Source organism: Pelobates fuscus, chromosome 1, assembly GCF_036172605.1.
Source record: "Pelobates fuscus isolate aPelFus1 chromosome 1, aPelFus1.pri, whole genome shotgun sequence".
Lineage (NCBI taxonomy): Eukaryota > Metazoa > Chordata > Amphibia > Anura > Pelobatidae > Pelobates > Pelobates fuscus.
The window spans coordinates 259,362,348-259,377,537 of record NC_086317.1 but is presented as its reverse complement, the minus strand read 5'-3'; the positions used below and the strand labels follow the sequence as shown (position 1 = coordinate 259,377,537).

Sequence of the window (15,190 nt, the reverse complement as noted above, 5' to 3'; positions counted from 1 at the left end):
TGCCTTCATTCCGAGCTGGAGCGCTCCCTCCTTGTACCAACAGCTCACCGGCCTCTTGTTGACCCGTCCAACCTATGGCTCCGACCTTCCCAGCAGGGGTATTGGCTGATAGATGGACCGTAAGCCTGCAGCCCCACTAGATGCCGCCCACAGCCATGAATTTTTTGGTGGATAATACAGCGTGTTTCCCAATTAGCTAAACGACTCCACTTGAAGTTTGCACCAGGACATTGCTTACCAGACACTCATGCAATTCACCAGTGAGTTCAGCAGTACTACACCACTAAACATTTTACCTGTCGCATCACTCACACATGTATTAAGCTATGTGCAGTTTGAGCAAGCCCCCATTACGGTGCACAACAGTTATGTTACAAGCGCATTAAATGTGTTCACAACTTATAACTGCCTGCTCTCAGCTTGTATTACAACACGCAGTTTAGGCACAGTTAGCAGGATACATGGATTACCTATATACAACATACGACTAGCAAATGCATACCAGCTGACTCATAGTTTAACCTACACTGTATTGCACTGTTGGTACATTAAGACCAGTTAATGCATTGTTAATTTAGCATGTTACATACCGGATCTTACGATCCATAGCTTGTATTTTCATACTACAGTTTAAACATAAAGAAAATTAGGCAGTTATTCTGGAAATGAAACATACTCTTGCTGAATGTTGTATCAACCTTATATTGTAAACCACCCATACATTTCCCCAGCTTTCTCTTATGTATCCCATCTTATATGCCTTCAATAAAAAAAACAGATTGACAAAAAAATAAAAATGAATGCTTCTGCTCCAAAACTCTTGTTACAGCTTTTGCAATAAACTCTCACCAAATGAAGGGGGTCAACGCATTTTTACTTTATGGAACACTATAGGCATCAGAACAACTTTAGCTTAAAGGACCACTATAGTGCCAGGAAAACAAACTCATTTTCCTGGCACAACAGAATCATTAAGTTTCTCCCCCTCCCCCTCTACCCTCAGGGCCCCCCTCCCACTGGGCTGAAGGGGTTAAAACAGACGTCCAGAGTCTTCTCACTGGGATTTTCACAGTGAGAAGCGCAGGAGCGCCTCAAGCGTCTGTCAGTGAGACAGCCACTAGAGGCTGGATTAACCCTCAGTGAAACATAGCCGTTTCTCTGAAACAGCTATGTTCTCAGCTGCAGGGTTAACTAGAGGGACCTGGTACCCAGACCACTTAATTGAGCCGAAGTGGTCTGGTTGCCTATAGTGATCCTTTAATAAAGCCTTTTTGGTGTATAAATCATGTCCCTGAGTCTCACTGCTTAAGTTTAGGAGTTAAATCACTTTTGTTAATGCAGCTCAGTCATACCTCCCTGCATGTAACTTGCATATTCTGTTTAATTTAGAATATCTCATCTCTTGCTCTGTTAAAAGCTTGCTGGACCCTGCAGGAGCCTCCTCTGTGTGATTAAAGTTCTATTTACAAAGCCGGAGATAAAAACCATCTGATTGAAATGGAAACCATTTTTCTTTAACACAGGCTGTGTCAGTCATAGCCAGGGGAGGTTAGGCTAGGGCTGCATGAACCGAAACCATGATTTAACTCCCAAATAGCAGAAAATTAAGCAGCAAGACTGCAGGGCCATGATCTACACATCAAAACTGCTTATTTAGGCTAAAGTTGTTTTGATGTCTATAGTGTCCCTTAAAAGAACACGCACGGTGACTGCTTCCTCTCACTTAAATGGCTATAGTGTCTGGAGTCCCTGGTGCTCCTCTTCCATTCAGTTCAATTACTTTTAATGTTTTAAAGCTAAATGAGAGACGGCAGCAGCCTATACCCTCTGTGCGGATTTGGCTAATGAAGATGCATTAGTCTGAGCAGCAATAAGAGGTGGTAATTGGCTGAAAGCATCAAAGGACAACTATCAGCCCATTAAAGCAGTTACTGCTAGTATGGATTGGTATGATTACACATGGCCTATAACTACTAGAGTTATCCATTCATAAGAACCAACAGAAAAAAATTCAGTTTTGCCAGGTCTCACAAAAACAACATTTAAACATTGTTAGCAATTTAGAACTACATCTTTAAGTAGGTTACAATTTAGCAATTTGAAAATATACACATTAATCCTTATAGAACATTAAATTGGGTTGCTATTTAATTCTTTGGATTTTTCCCATAGAACAAAAAAATAAATACATTTTAAAAAGCAAATAAAATAAATAAAGAATAGATAAAACATTTTTTGTCGTCATTAAAATGCTTTGTACATTACACCAATTACCTGATTCCATTAGTTGATGATGGCCCTGGCAAATGCATGGATGTTGATGGTGGCAGCCATGTATTGTTCAGTTTCGGAGCCGACTTTGCACTAGTTAATGTCGGTTTGGGGTAAGGTAGATAACCAACATTATTGGTGGATATAAGAGATGTCCTACTGGCGCTCTGGTAGTTTGAGGAGGTTGGCAAGTTACCCATAGAGTGTCTATTGCGAGTTGAAATGGGGCCTGCTCCACTGCTGGCAAGGCACTGGTAACATGCACAGGCCGCAGACTTATGAACTGGCCCTACTTTGGGAGTTAATGGGTAAGGTGTATCAATACGCCTCTGAACTCGACGTCTGAAACCCGTTATCTTATTTGTCTGGACGAAAGACATGAAATCAACATGATATTGGAGTCTGAGTAATGCAAGGTCAACTGACTGCTGTCGATTGCAGAAAGCTTCTTCCAGGAATATTGCAACTGGCATTTCATAGGGACTCCAGTAACCTTCATCATTCATCCACTCCCAACATATTCCCTTGGCTGGTGCAGAATCTGCTGGATAGAGAGATTTTCTTACAAATCGCATTGTTCCTGGGGGTAAAAATAGAGAAAGAAATAGTCAGTATAAATGGTTTACAGTGTCGAAGAGTTATAATCTCATAAACCGTTATAATTTTACCTATTAGTAAGCAGAACGGAGCCAGAGATAATGCTTATAATAGTTATCTTACCAAAAAAAAAAAATTTACTCTATTTACTGCAATAATCAACGAGTTTGTAATGAACGGATATACAACAAAACTGTGAAAATTGAAAAACCACATGACAAAGGCCATGAGAGAGAAAAAAAAAAAACAATAAAAGCATCTAAACCAAACACACAGATTCTTAACATATTCATACGTTAAAAGGACATGCATCACTTTGAGACAACTGTCATTCAAAAGCTTTAGCTGTGAAGGAGACAGCTGCATCATTTACCAAGCTGAAAAAAAGCAGGTAAATGTTTTACCCATATTTACCTGCTCTTTTGTTGTTATGCTTTCCACACCAACTCCAGGGGGTGGGGTGGGAGGGGCACTGAGCTAGCCAATCAGTGCCCTATCCCTAGGAATGCTGGAAAAGTAAATTTGGCATGCCAAACAGATTTACATATGTCTAGTTGGAAAATTTCTTCAACCTCCAACATCCTTACAGAGGAAAAAGAGAGGAAGTCTGATCAGCATGATCTATGCAGATCAGGCACCGGTGTCAGGTAGTGGAATGGTCTAAAACAGAGCTGAGCAGGTAATAACTCAATTTGAACAAGTTTATAAATGTTTATTACATACTTCTCAACATTTTTCTTGCTTTGTTTTGATTTGTATAATTGCTTGAAAGTGTTTGCATGCTGGTTTAACCCCTTAAGGACCAAACTTCTGGAATAAAAGGGAATCACGACATGTCACACATGTCATGTGTCCTTAAGGGGTTAAAAACATCATTGTCAACTGATGCATGTCCCTTTAATAGTGGTTTATTTATACTGCGGTCTTAAAAGAAAGAAATAGAACAAAGAACCATTTTTGCTTTAACCCCTTAAGGACACATGACGTGTGTGACACGTCATGATTCCCTTTTATTCCAGAAGTTTGGTCCTTAAGGGTTAAAGCATAAAACGTTGGAAAAGTGGACCAATCCTTCATTAAAGGGACACTCCAGGCACCCAGACCACTTCGGCTCATTGGAGTGGTCTGGGTGCCAACTCCCACTACCCTTAACCCTGCAAGTGTAATTATTGCAGTTTTTTTTTTAAACTGCAATAATTACCTTGCAGGGTTAAGTCCTCCCCTAGTGGCTGTCTATTAGACAGCCACTAGAGGACACTTCCTGCTTCATAGCACAGGTTTTCTGTGCTAGAGCGTCGCTGGACATCCTCACGCTGTGTGAGGACCTCCAGCGTCGCTCTATTCCCCATAGGGAAGCATTGAAATTCATTTTCAATGCTTTCCTATGGGGTGCGCTAATGCGCATGTGCGGCATTGCTGCGCATGCGCATTAGGTCTCCTCGGCCGGCGGGCGAGATCAGTCTCGCCCACCGGCCGACGTAAGCAGAAGGAGGAGCAGCGGGGGAGGAGGAAGCAGCGACGTGGGACCTGTCGCTGCCCCTGGTAAGTCACTGAAGGGGTTTTCACCCCTTCAGCAACTGGGGATTGGGGGGTGGGAGGGAGAGGGACCCTCCAGTGCCAGGAAAACGGATCATTTTCCTGGCACTGGAGTTTCCCTTTAAACATATGGATGACATGGTCTTCTTGAAAGGAACAAAAATGCAATCTATACTGAAATCACAAGTTCATGCTAAGTGAAAGATATATACTTGCGCTACAGGTTTGCGGTTACCGGTTTCCACGCAGCACTCTCAGTTGATTTGAGAGATTACGTATATATTTACCTCCTCTTCCAAATGTTAACAATAGTTCAGAATTGAAGTTTGTGGTGGCACGCTTTGCTTTATGTAATAGGTTATTAGATGGAGAGGACGTGGTGTGACATGGGTGGTGGAGAGCTTATGACAAAAACAAACAAATAAATGGGCATTTTTGGAGGCGAGTAACTAATAGGCCAGGCTAGTAGCTACTGCACTAGATCAGACCAAATAAACCAGGTCAAGTGGAAATAACCAAGCAGAATCAGGAGAGGGAGGATTTGTTAAAATAAAAAAATATGCTAAATGAAGAGGAGGGGGATATTTGATGAATAAGTGATATTATTGGAGAGAAATGAGAGATGAGACATAATTACCACTAGAGGCAGTTTCTTAAAAACAACAATGTTTTACATTGCAGGACTAAGGAGACCCTGCAACCAGACCATTTCAATGAGCTAAAGTTGTATGGGTGCCTATAGTGCATCTTTCCTTTCATCATGGTTTTTGTATACAAAGTAGCAATCTTCAAACTGTATTTTGCTTATCAGCTGATTTAGACCTGTTATACTAGAAGCAAAAGCAAGCTGAGGGGGACAGGTGAAGAGAGAAGCTCTGGCAATTGTCCAATTTGCGAAATAAATACATAAAAAAAAAAAATCAATCCATGCTTAAAAAAAAAAAAAAAAAAAAAAAAAAGCTCTCCCACAACCTTTCCTCCCAACCTCTCCCATCTCCTTGACTCTGCTATACTTCAGCCCCCACAAGGCTAAGAGTACCATTATAGCAACAACACCGCCTACCAGACCCATCGAGCCACCTGGCACCAAATCTCCCATGCTACCTAGCATGCCAGTACCTGAAATGCTCAGCAACCAGAACTGCACGCTTCGAAATAAACTAAAGGCATGCAAACGTTAATCTTGAAAACAATACAAAATTGTACTCTGTTCAAATGTAACCATCTCCCCCACCCGCTTTCTTTATTCAGTACCCACCACTTGAATACATAACTTCATGAAAAAAAAAAAACGTACAAATAAAGAATTTATATAAAAAAAAAAAATAGCTCTCCAGACAGACATATAAACCAAGACTGGCTGCTGCCGTTTGTGGTCATAACTAAGCTGTGACTACAGCACAGTAGGGGAATATTTCCACATCAGCACATTTGGCCTACATCTTGCAATTCTATTTTAAATTCACCAAATATCAGTGTTTAGTGGATACATCCCCATGAATGCAGACATAGGAGTGAGCAGCACTTTTCATTAGGGTGTGCACCCAGGAGTGCTTATTTTTTATGTTATATATTTATTAAATGGCTGTGTGTGTGTGTGTGTATCATGACTGTGTCTGTTGTGGTTATCTGCATGCCTTTTATATGGCTGGCTGTGAGTGATGTTGGTTTTGGCTTTGTTCAAGTAGCAGTGATATGTTCGGATGGCTGTGAATGAAGTGTGTGGCTGTGCATAATGTGTTTTGTGTGAATAGTAGAGAGGGATGTGTGGGTACCAGTAAGTATTGTGTGTTTTCGGTGTGTGGGTAGTCGTGATGGATGTGTTTTCTTGTGTGTGGGTACAAGTGAAATATGTGTGTTGTTAGCTATGAATATGTGTTTATCTGGGTGGTTAGCTTGGGTAAATGAATGTGCTATGAGTGGGAGCTTGTGTGTGTTTTAGACTCCACATGAATTACAATGTTAAAAAAACAAACCTATAAATATGCTTTTTTTCCTCTACATCCTACTTTTGGACAAAGGTCCTATCTGGTGGTCTAGTAGGGATCCTATATGGCTCCCTTGGAGGAGCTCATGGTCTGCAATTTTCACTGGTGCAAATCACTGTAAAAACTCCTTCTGGTTCAGGACAGTGAGGGAGAATTTAAAGTCATTGCAATAGCCCGAGGTGCAGATCACAAGTTCCCTTATAGTAATGAGGAAGTGCTGGGATGGTCAGGAATGCCTATTAATATGTCTGCCAGCTCATGCAGCAGCTGACACTCCAACTGCATTAGGGAGTGCCTGTGCACACCCCATGAATATTGGTTGCTCTATTTTGCACTTAACATGTATATATCAGGGGTAAGCAACCTTCAGCACTCCAGATGTTGTGGACTAAAACCCTCTTAATGCTCTTACACCCATAATGCTGGCAAAGCATCATGGGAGGAGTAATCCAAAACATCTGGAGTGCCGAAGGTTGCCTATGCCTGATGTATATTATTCCAAAAGATGCTCTGGTTAAAAAAAAAAAAAAAAAAGTCACTCTAAATGTAACATCCCCCATGTACCAGATAAGTGACAATCGTTACTCTTTCATTCTATATTCCGCTAGCAAATTTTGACACTTAAATGCTAGAGAAATAGAACACAGCACCTAGTAGAGTAGGGAGTGGAGTAGTTGTGATTGTCAACGAGAGAATCACATATAGGAGGGTTATTTTACTCTGCCCAGTAACTCAATTAATGGCACATGCTGTTGCTATGATGCTGCTCCCTATCTAGTTCACATTATAAAAAAAAAAAAAAAAAAAAAAAATCTTGCTACAGCTCTTCTACATTGACATAATATAAATAAAGACAGAAAAGTATATCTAATGTACCTTTCAAATATAGTATATAAAGTATATATGCTGTCAAAATTCAGTGTGCATATAGTGGAAACTTAGTACAAATGATCACTTCCCCCTTAGCAACAATGCAGCATATACATGTTCTGTTCTAACTTCATTTAAAACAAACTGGTGCACTCTAACATACAAGTCACGATAAATCATGTATTTTGTAATTTGGAGTTGCTATATCATTACTTATCTGCAATTCTTCGTTCCAGAGCCACCATCCCAGAAGGTCCTTGGATGTTACAGTGCTGTAACCACTCCTGTGCTGCCCTCGTCTGTTGTGGACATGTGTCAAAGTTAAATATCCCAGCAAGTGTGAGGATTGCCTCCTGGGGAAGCAGCGGTTTGACAGGGAGCCAAGAACTGTCTGGCATGGGCCCTCTTGCTCTCCCTGTCACTCAGTCCTTGGCATTGGACTGTTTGTGCTGTGAACACACAGGTCTAACACCAAGGATTTTATTGACAAGCGAGGAATGAGCCAACATTTTAACGAGTTTACAACTCAAATCTCTACATTTACTAGCATTTCTGCTAGCAAAATATATAGATGGAATGGCATGTTCTTAAAACTAAAAAATAAAAAAAACTTAACTTGAGTGTACCATAACAGGTACACTTCAAAATGCAAACAGTTTCAAAAGGTCTTATGACATAATAGTACTATTTTGCCCAGGCAGCTCACACAACTGGCTGGAACAAATACAGAAAAAACATGAAACAAGCTATTCTGAAACCAATTAAGAATCCCAAATGTGAAACTCAAGCAAAGCTGCATGCAGCCATATTTCCTGGCATGCTGTCCTAGCTGTTCAGTATAACTTCCCACTATTGTTTTCTAAGAGCACAAAATAAAATGTGCTATTTATGATGGACATATTTTAGCTAACTTTATTGTAACAGGGTTCTACAAAGCATGTAGAAATAAGATGTAAATTGAATCAAGAATATTATGTTTGCAGGCCTCCCAAACGTTCTAAAATCAGCAGCACAGTCCTGATTTTCGAGTCATGTCCCACTGTCCCAACCAAGTTCCCTTGTGTCTCACTTTTGGAGAGACCATGTAACGGTCCCCAACAAGCATAGGGCAAGCACATTATTTGATTGCGCTTGCGCTCTTTTCAGTGCACTAGGACCCAGAAGGGAACAATGAAACAGTGCTTCCTGCAAGGTCTGCCCTGGCATGCACTCACGGCAGGCTGGGCAATTTAGGTGGACACAGTCCGCTCCTTCCTAGGCAGGCCCACCCCCTTTGCGTAAAGCCAGTGACGAGATCACTTCACTGTCCAGCACCCTTAACTGAACACAGCGCAAGCGCATCTAATGATGCGTTCGCCCTATGCTTGTTGGGGACCGTTACAAGGGAACTTGGTTAGGACAGTGGGAAAATCAGGACGTTTGGGAGGCCTGCAAACATAATATTCCCGATTCAATTTACATCATTTTTCTACATGCTTTGTAGAACCCTGCTGCAATAAAGTTAGCTAAAATAGGTCCATCATAAATAGCACATTTTATTTTGTGCTCTTACAATGTATGCACTTGTACATCTTGGGTTCACATCTAACCAATAAGGATATATAAGTACATGTAAAGCACAAAGCAAAATATTACAAGATTAATTTTATAAATATTATGCCTTCACTTGTACATTTGCCCAAAATGCTACTCATTCTTTTTAATGAAATACACTAGTAGTTTGTGACCTTTTTGGTTATGGACCCAAAATGGACCCATGGTTTGGAGACTCAATCTTTAATTGGAGTGCTAGCTCAGAGTCCCATTCTTAAAATTAATTTTGCAAAACACCTTCACTACACTGGGGAAGACAGGGACACAAAAGTAAACAACTCATTGTGAACAATTGTGTGGGGCCTGCTGTATGTCAGGTGTCTGCTCCAAGAAGTGGATTCCACCAAAATCACATTGTGATTAATAATTGGCTCAGCTCAGGGGTTAAAAAACTACCAAATTAAAAAAAAATAAAAAGGGGCGAGGCTTTGTAAAAATGGACAGCAACATGGAGGCATAGATTATATGCATTATCTACACTAAAAGATATTTACATACTAAAATTTGCAATTGCCTCCATGATGATCTTCAAAAATATATATGTTGGACTCATTCTTGGCTGCAAGAGGATCAATAAGGCAAAACGGAGAATCCACCATAAGAAATCAGATAATATGCTCACATGGACAAGGTGATGGTTATGCTTTGTGGATTTCTTATGTATAGAATGGAGTGGACACCACTGATTGAGTATCTGGGTTAACATGCTCATGTTATGGGATTCCACTTTATTTGTAGCCATTTTCGCTCTCCTTTCTTTAATTTGGCTATTATTGCCCCACTCTAATTTATTAGGAATGGCATTTAACATTGTGATTTTGTTCTGTTTTATTACTTTAGCTGATACTTATACTTTGCTTTAAAAAAAAAAAAAATTATATAATATAAAATAAATAATAATAATAATAATAATAATAAGTTGTTCATTGCTGCATGCACAGCCACCCAGCCTTAAAGGATGAACAAGGACCATGCGCCATGTAAAGGTATTTGGCTGATCATATAGACACTCACATCCATTGCCATCTGTCATGTTTTCCATTTTTATGGCTCTAGCATTGCTCGACACACACACACACACACACACAGCAACTGAGGCAAAACATAGCATTAGTTTATTTTGTCAAACATTTGCAGCAAGTACCACTCAATACACTTCTGGGCGTCTGCTATTTAAACCAATGGATATCAATAGGAAAATTAATTAAAAGATGAATTTACTGGGGGCGGAGCCTAACACCGCACCGGAGCAGACGCCATTACTCGGAGCTCCGAGAAAAAAAAACTAAAATCCGCTAACATCGGGACCACACAGCGAAACCCGTGGTCTCAAAAGGCACCGCTGCAAACCGACAACCTCACCAATTAGGCTGATGCCGTTTTTTTCCAACGCCCGGCACGAAAACGAGGCAGTAAGGCCTACCGCACGGGCGGAGAGCACGGGGATCAAGCGGAGAGGGGCTGGCCGTGGTACATACCTGCCTCAGGAGACCAGCAGACAAACCAGCACAGTGCAGGTGAGATGGGACGGAAAACCCAAAAACCGACCCCAGTCACAACAAAAGCACGGCAGGACATTAGCCAAATGCTACAAACACCCAGGGTGTCGCAAGCACCCACTCCCCGTGAAGCCTCACCTGCACCCTCGGAAGAGGACTACACATAGGACAGCCCCCCACCAGACCCCCATGGACCAGAACCCTCACTGGAACCAAAGGACTGTACCCCAGCCACGAAAGGGGACATTCAAAACATGCTGGCAGGCCTCCAACACAACCTTAAACAAATGTGGGAAGCAGATTTGGCAACGCTCACCACAAAAGTGCAGGCAGGGGGACATAACGGATCTGAAATACAGCATCCACACAATGGACGACAAGATCCGACAAATGCAAACCGCCCAGGAAAATCTCTCCAACCAAGTCCACCTACTAGACGACAGGAGCTGACGCAAAAATATAAAAATCAGAGGGGTACTAGAGACCGTGCCACTAGAGGAACTGCCTAGTGTCAGAGGTACTGCCGACGAGACAGGCTAAATCTTTCCTGTTTGATGGGGTATACAGAATTTCCAAATCACCACAGGCCCCCAGCGCAGCTCCAAGGGACATTATACTCAGATGTCAAACAATGTCAGACAAGCTCGGGCTATTGGCGGCACTTCGGGGGGGAGACCCCATTGGAGTTTGAATCATGCCGACTCATTTTTCCAAGACTTAAGCAGAGCCACACTCCTATGGCACAGGGACATGCAAACGGTTACCAAACCACTTCACGCAGCTGGAATAACCTACAAATGGGCAACTCCCAGAACCCTATGGGTGACTGTAAATGGAGAATAACACAAGGCCACGACCCCCCAGGATGGCCAAACTATACTGGACATATTGGGACTCTCAATCCAGAGTAACACGACAGCTCCACAACCTCACCCTCAATCGTCTTCCGGCCCAGAGAGACGGGAACTCCCTTTGCGTGATCCAATGGTCCAGTAACAACCGTACAGATCTGCTCTACCTTTCAATTTTGTTTAACCAGTTTATTTTAAGTTTAATTATGCTTTAGAAATTGCAAACACATTGCTCCCCAAAGGCGGAGAGAAAACCCTCACAGGGTTGACCTTAACAGCTCAGGTGATAAACCCCCCACCCCCCTAGGATATGGGGACATGCACACAGATAGCCACCAATATCTAAACCACGCCAGGCCTTGACTAGCGCTATAGCGCGACTTAGTGGCGCGCACTCACCTAGGCTCTACACTACATAGGATTAAAATAGATGTGCCTTTTAAACGGCGACGAACAGCGCTAACACATAGCCCTAGTATATCACGAGGACACATTTCGCCCTCAATGCCATCACTCGCTATGACATCCCAGCATGTAATGTTATGCTCTCTGTTAGTTTTTATCTTTTTGTTCCATGACGTGTCTCACAAGTAGAGAAGTTTCTCACCCTAACCAGCCTCACTTCGAAGCAGCACACATACACTCCCTATTACACTGCAAAACCGATAACACTAGGCTACTTCACCATGACTTGGCTTCTCCTGTACACATGTACAAGCTTCTGAAACAGTACATAGAAACGTACCAGGTTTAAAGTTGACTCAAATGTTATATAACAAAAAGTGCCACGTTTACTCATGCTACACCACTGTTGTATTCTGATGTACACGAAAGAGTCTGTGAAAGCTGTTGTGGCAATGCAGACTCTGATGTATTTACGTGCACGACAAAAATAAAAAATAAAAAAAATAAAAAAAGATGAATTTACTGAAACTAGAAAAACCGACAATAGCAGTTCCATTACAACTGGAGAAGCTCTAAATAAGAGCATGACATTCATGTACCACGTCAATTTCCAGTTTAGTAAATAAGCCAATCTCCCATGAAATCCAGGTTTTAAAGCATTTATATTTGCATTAACCATGGGCTGCCCAATAAAGCAAGCAGGACTGTTTCTGCTCATAGTGAATATTAGTAAACAGAGTTAAATCTGTGGGGTTTTTTTCTTTTCTATTATTACAGAAGAGAAACATCTGGCTAATATACCAATGATTTCCATCACAGCAGTCTGTGAAACTGTAAACATAAAGAACCACTATTAACAAAGCACAACCAGAATGGAGCAATCACTATAGAGACCATTAGTAAAGCTACATATTAGTAAAGTTCCTATTAGTATATCTACCATTAGCACTTTGTCCTGAAAATGTCCCAGAATCAGAAATGTGGAAAGTTCCTTTTAAAAATAGGCAGAAGTTGCAAAGAGAAACTATGGGGTAGACTTAACCCCTAAGTTTTTAATGCATTATAACAGCTCAATGCAGTAAAAAAAAATTGTAAAAATAATAATCAAAAAAAAAGTTGTTATTCACAACCAGAGAGGTCTGAGGATTACAACCTGACAAACATCGATTTCAAACTAAGGTCTCCTGTCTGCACAAACACTGCTTTATCAGCGCTGAGATTGGGCGGGATTTTGCACTGCAGTGACCGTGGACGGTAAACGGCTGTCAAGCCTCTGATTCATTTAAGTGTATATGTGGTATCTTGGAAACGAGTACCACCACTTGTTGATGTAAGGGTTTCTATTTGGGGGAGAGGGAATCTTTTTATATGAATAAATAGCAGTATTATACTATGGAAAGCTTTTTTGTATGCTTTTAAGGCACACTCCTCATTGAGCTACAGTGTATCTGTAGATGTTACATCTCTGCTGCAAAACAAGATTAGCACCCTTAAAGACTTTCACCCAGGACTCTTTTGGACCCTTGAGCAAGTTTTGTATATATTTTCTTTGTGTGTGTGTAATCAAACTTATTGTGGTACATATGGTCTGATACATATATTATCAACCCACAGTTATAAGTTGTTGGTTTCCATACTCATACTGATTGCCTAATGTAAGGTTATCAAATATAGCGCTGACACTCATTTTTGAAAAATAATCCATCTTCACCCATGGAGGGCACTGGCACATGGGTGCTCACTGTTTAATAGACATGCCCCTATTCGCAGTAAATTAATGACTTTCCGATACGAACAAAGTCCCGAATTGCGCCCTAACACAAATGGAGAAACGGTTCTCATTCTGACGCAATTCGGTAGTTTTGCCGAAGTTCTGTCTACAGGACAGGCCGTTCGGGAAAAGTGAGAGGAGGCTTCGCGGGAACACGGGAAAGGTGAGAATTGTAGGAAAATTGCTCTGACCACCGAAAATGAAGAACACTTTGCTCCTCTGCTGGTCAGAGATTGACAGGCGGAGGAAACCTCCAGAAGACAAAAGTAGTCCCTACTTTGTCTTATGTTTTAAAGAAAACTAGAGCAGACAGGAAGAAATTAGGAACAGATCCTGACAGAGGGAGAGAAGAGGAATTGATTAAAGAAAGGTAAGTTTGGCATGACAGTGCCACTTTAAGTGGTGTATCCCCTTATCCACTTTATCATGTAGGATGAATGTGCACTCTTCTGCTCCTCTAGACAGAACTTGCACATACAACATGTCTGACAGCTCTAAAAGGTAGATATTTGTTAAGATCGCTGCATTTCAAAGCCACTTTTAGAGGGAGAGTGGCTGCAGGGTGCTATGCCCCATCAACTTTGCATGTATGCAGAATTGTGATGGTGCTAGAGTGACCATTTAACTGTACATATTCTCTCTGTAAAGAGGTATCGAGAAAAAAGAAAACTTATTACAGAGCCAATGAAGGACACATCGATTTACATATCAATTGGGCTCCATCCAGGGACATAATTTGTATGTATAACTGTGCTGCTGTGATTACATTCTTGTGTAATATATATATTGTCTCAACATATTCAAAGAGGACAACACCCTTTAACTAGGAAGCTATGAGAGACTTCTGCTATATACACAGAAGGCTCCTTCAATTTCCCTTAGCTTGGGATAACAAAAAAGTAATTTGAGGCTTTCACATCAGACTCTTCCTCTGGGTCAAGAGAGCAAACAACAGAGACTGAACACATCCATCCTGTCTACCCGTGGTCATCAATTAGATTGTCTAATAGGTGATTAAAATGATAGCAAAATCAGTGTTTACTTCCTGTAAGTTAAAACATCTCATAAGATGCCAATCTTTGAGGCTGCTATGGTCTGTGAAAGGCAAACGGTTGCCTGAAAAAATGTTTTGTTAGCCTCTCATCTAAGTACGGCAGATGGCAGATTGAACATTTAACAATGTTTGAAAAGTTAGAGATTGATCAAAATGTCAGGTGTCTGCTTAAAAAAAAATAAAATAAAAAAAAAAATAAGTAGTTGGTAAAAATAGTCAAAAGATAAACAGTATGATCTTATTGATGTGATGGAAGCCAGATTATCATCATCGTACTTTATAAAGCGCCAGCAAATTACGATGCGCGGAATATGGGTACAATTAGTACAAGCAAAAAGACAAAGGCACAATACATCTGAGACAATAAAACATTTGACAAACAAATGCAGGAGGAGTAGTGGGTCCTATTCCCGTGGGAAATTAAAATGTAGATTGTGAGACAACACTCATGATACAGAAAAAAGTATCACCACTCAAAATTTGGAAGAGCACAAAGAAACACACTTATACCTTCTTTTCAATAGAAGACACTGGACACAGCCACACTAAAGTGATATGCATATAAAGTGGTAGCTCCACCCAGTGTCTAGCTCTGAGACAAAGTAGTTTTTGATTTGGTTGGGATTTTAGTTAAAATTCCTACACAGTCAGTATGTATATTTCTTAAAGATTGTATCTTTATGAAATACTCATTTTAAAAAGGGAGTGGGGTAATAGTGCCGCTTTAAGTCAATACAGGCAGCTGACAAAGCGTA

The 15,190-nt window shown here is 41.0% G+C and overlaps 1 protein-coding gene across 2 annotated transcripts in view; it reads right to left on the bottom strand.

The window, feature by feature from the left end:
- The window catches only part of DTX2 (deltex E3 ubiquitin ligase 2), an 88,447-nt gene that overhangs the window by 49,860 nt on the left and 23,397 nt on the right, over positions 1–15,190 (bottom strand). For both annotated transcript variants that reach the window (XM_063444576.1, XM_063444577.1), the window contains exon 3: positions 2,275–2,851. In XM_063444576.1, the coding sequence (XP_063300646.1) occupies positions 2,275–2,851 (577 nt within the window). The remainder of the gene's footprint in view (positions 1–2,274; positions 2,852–15,190) is intronic.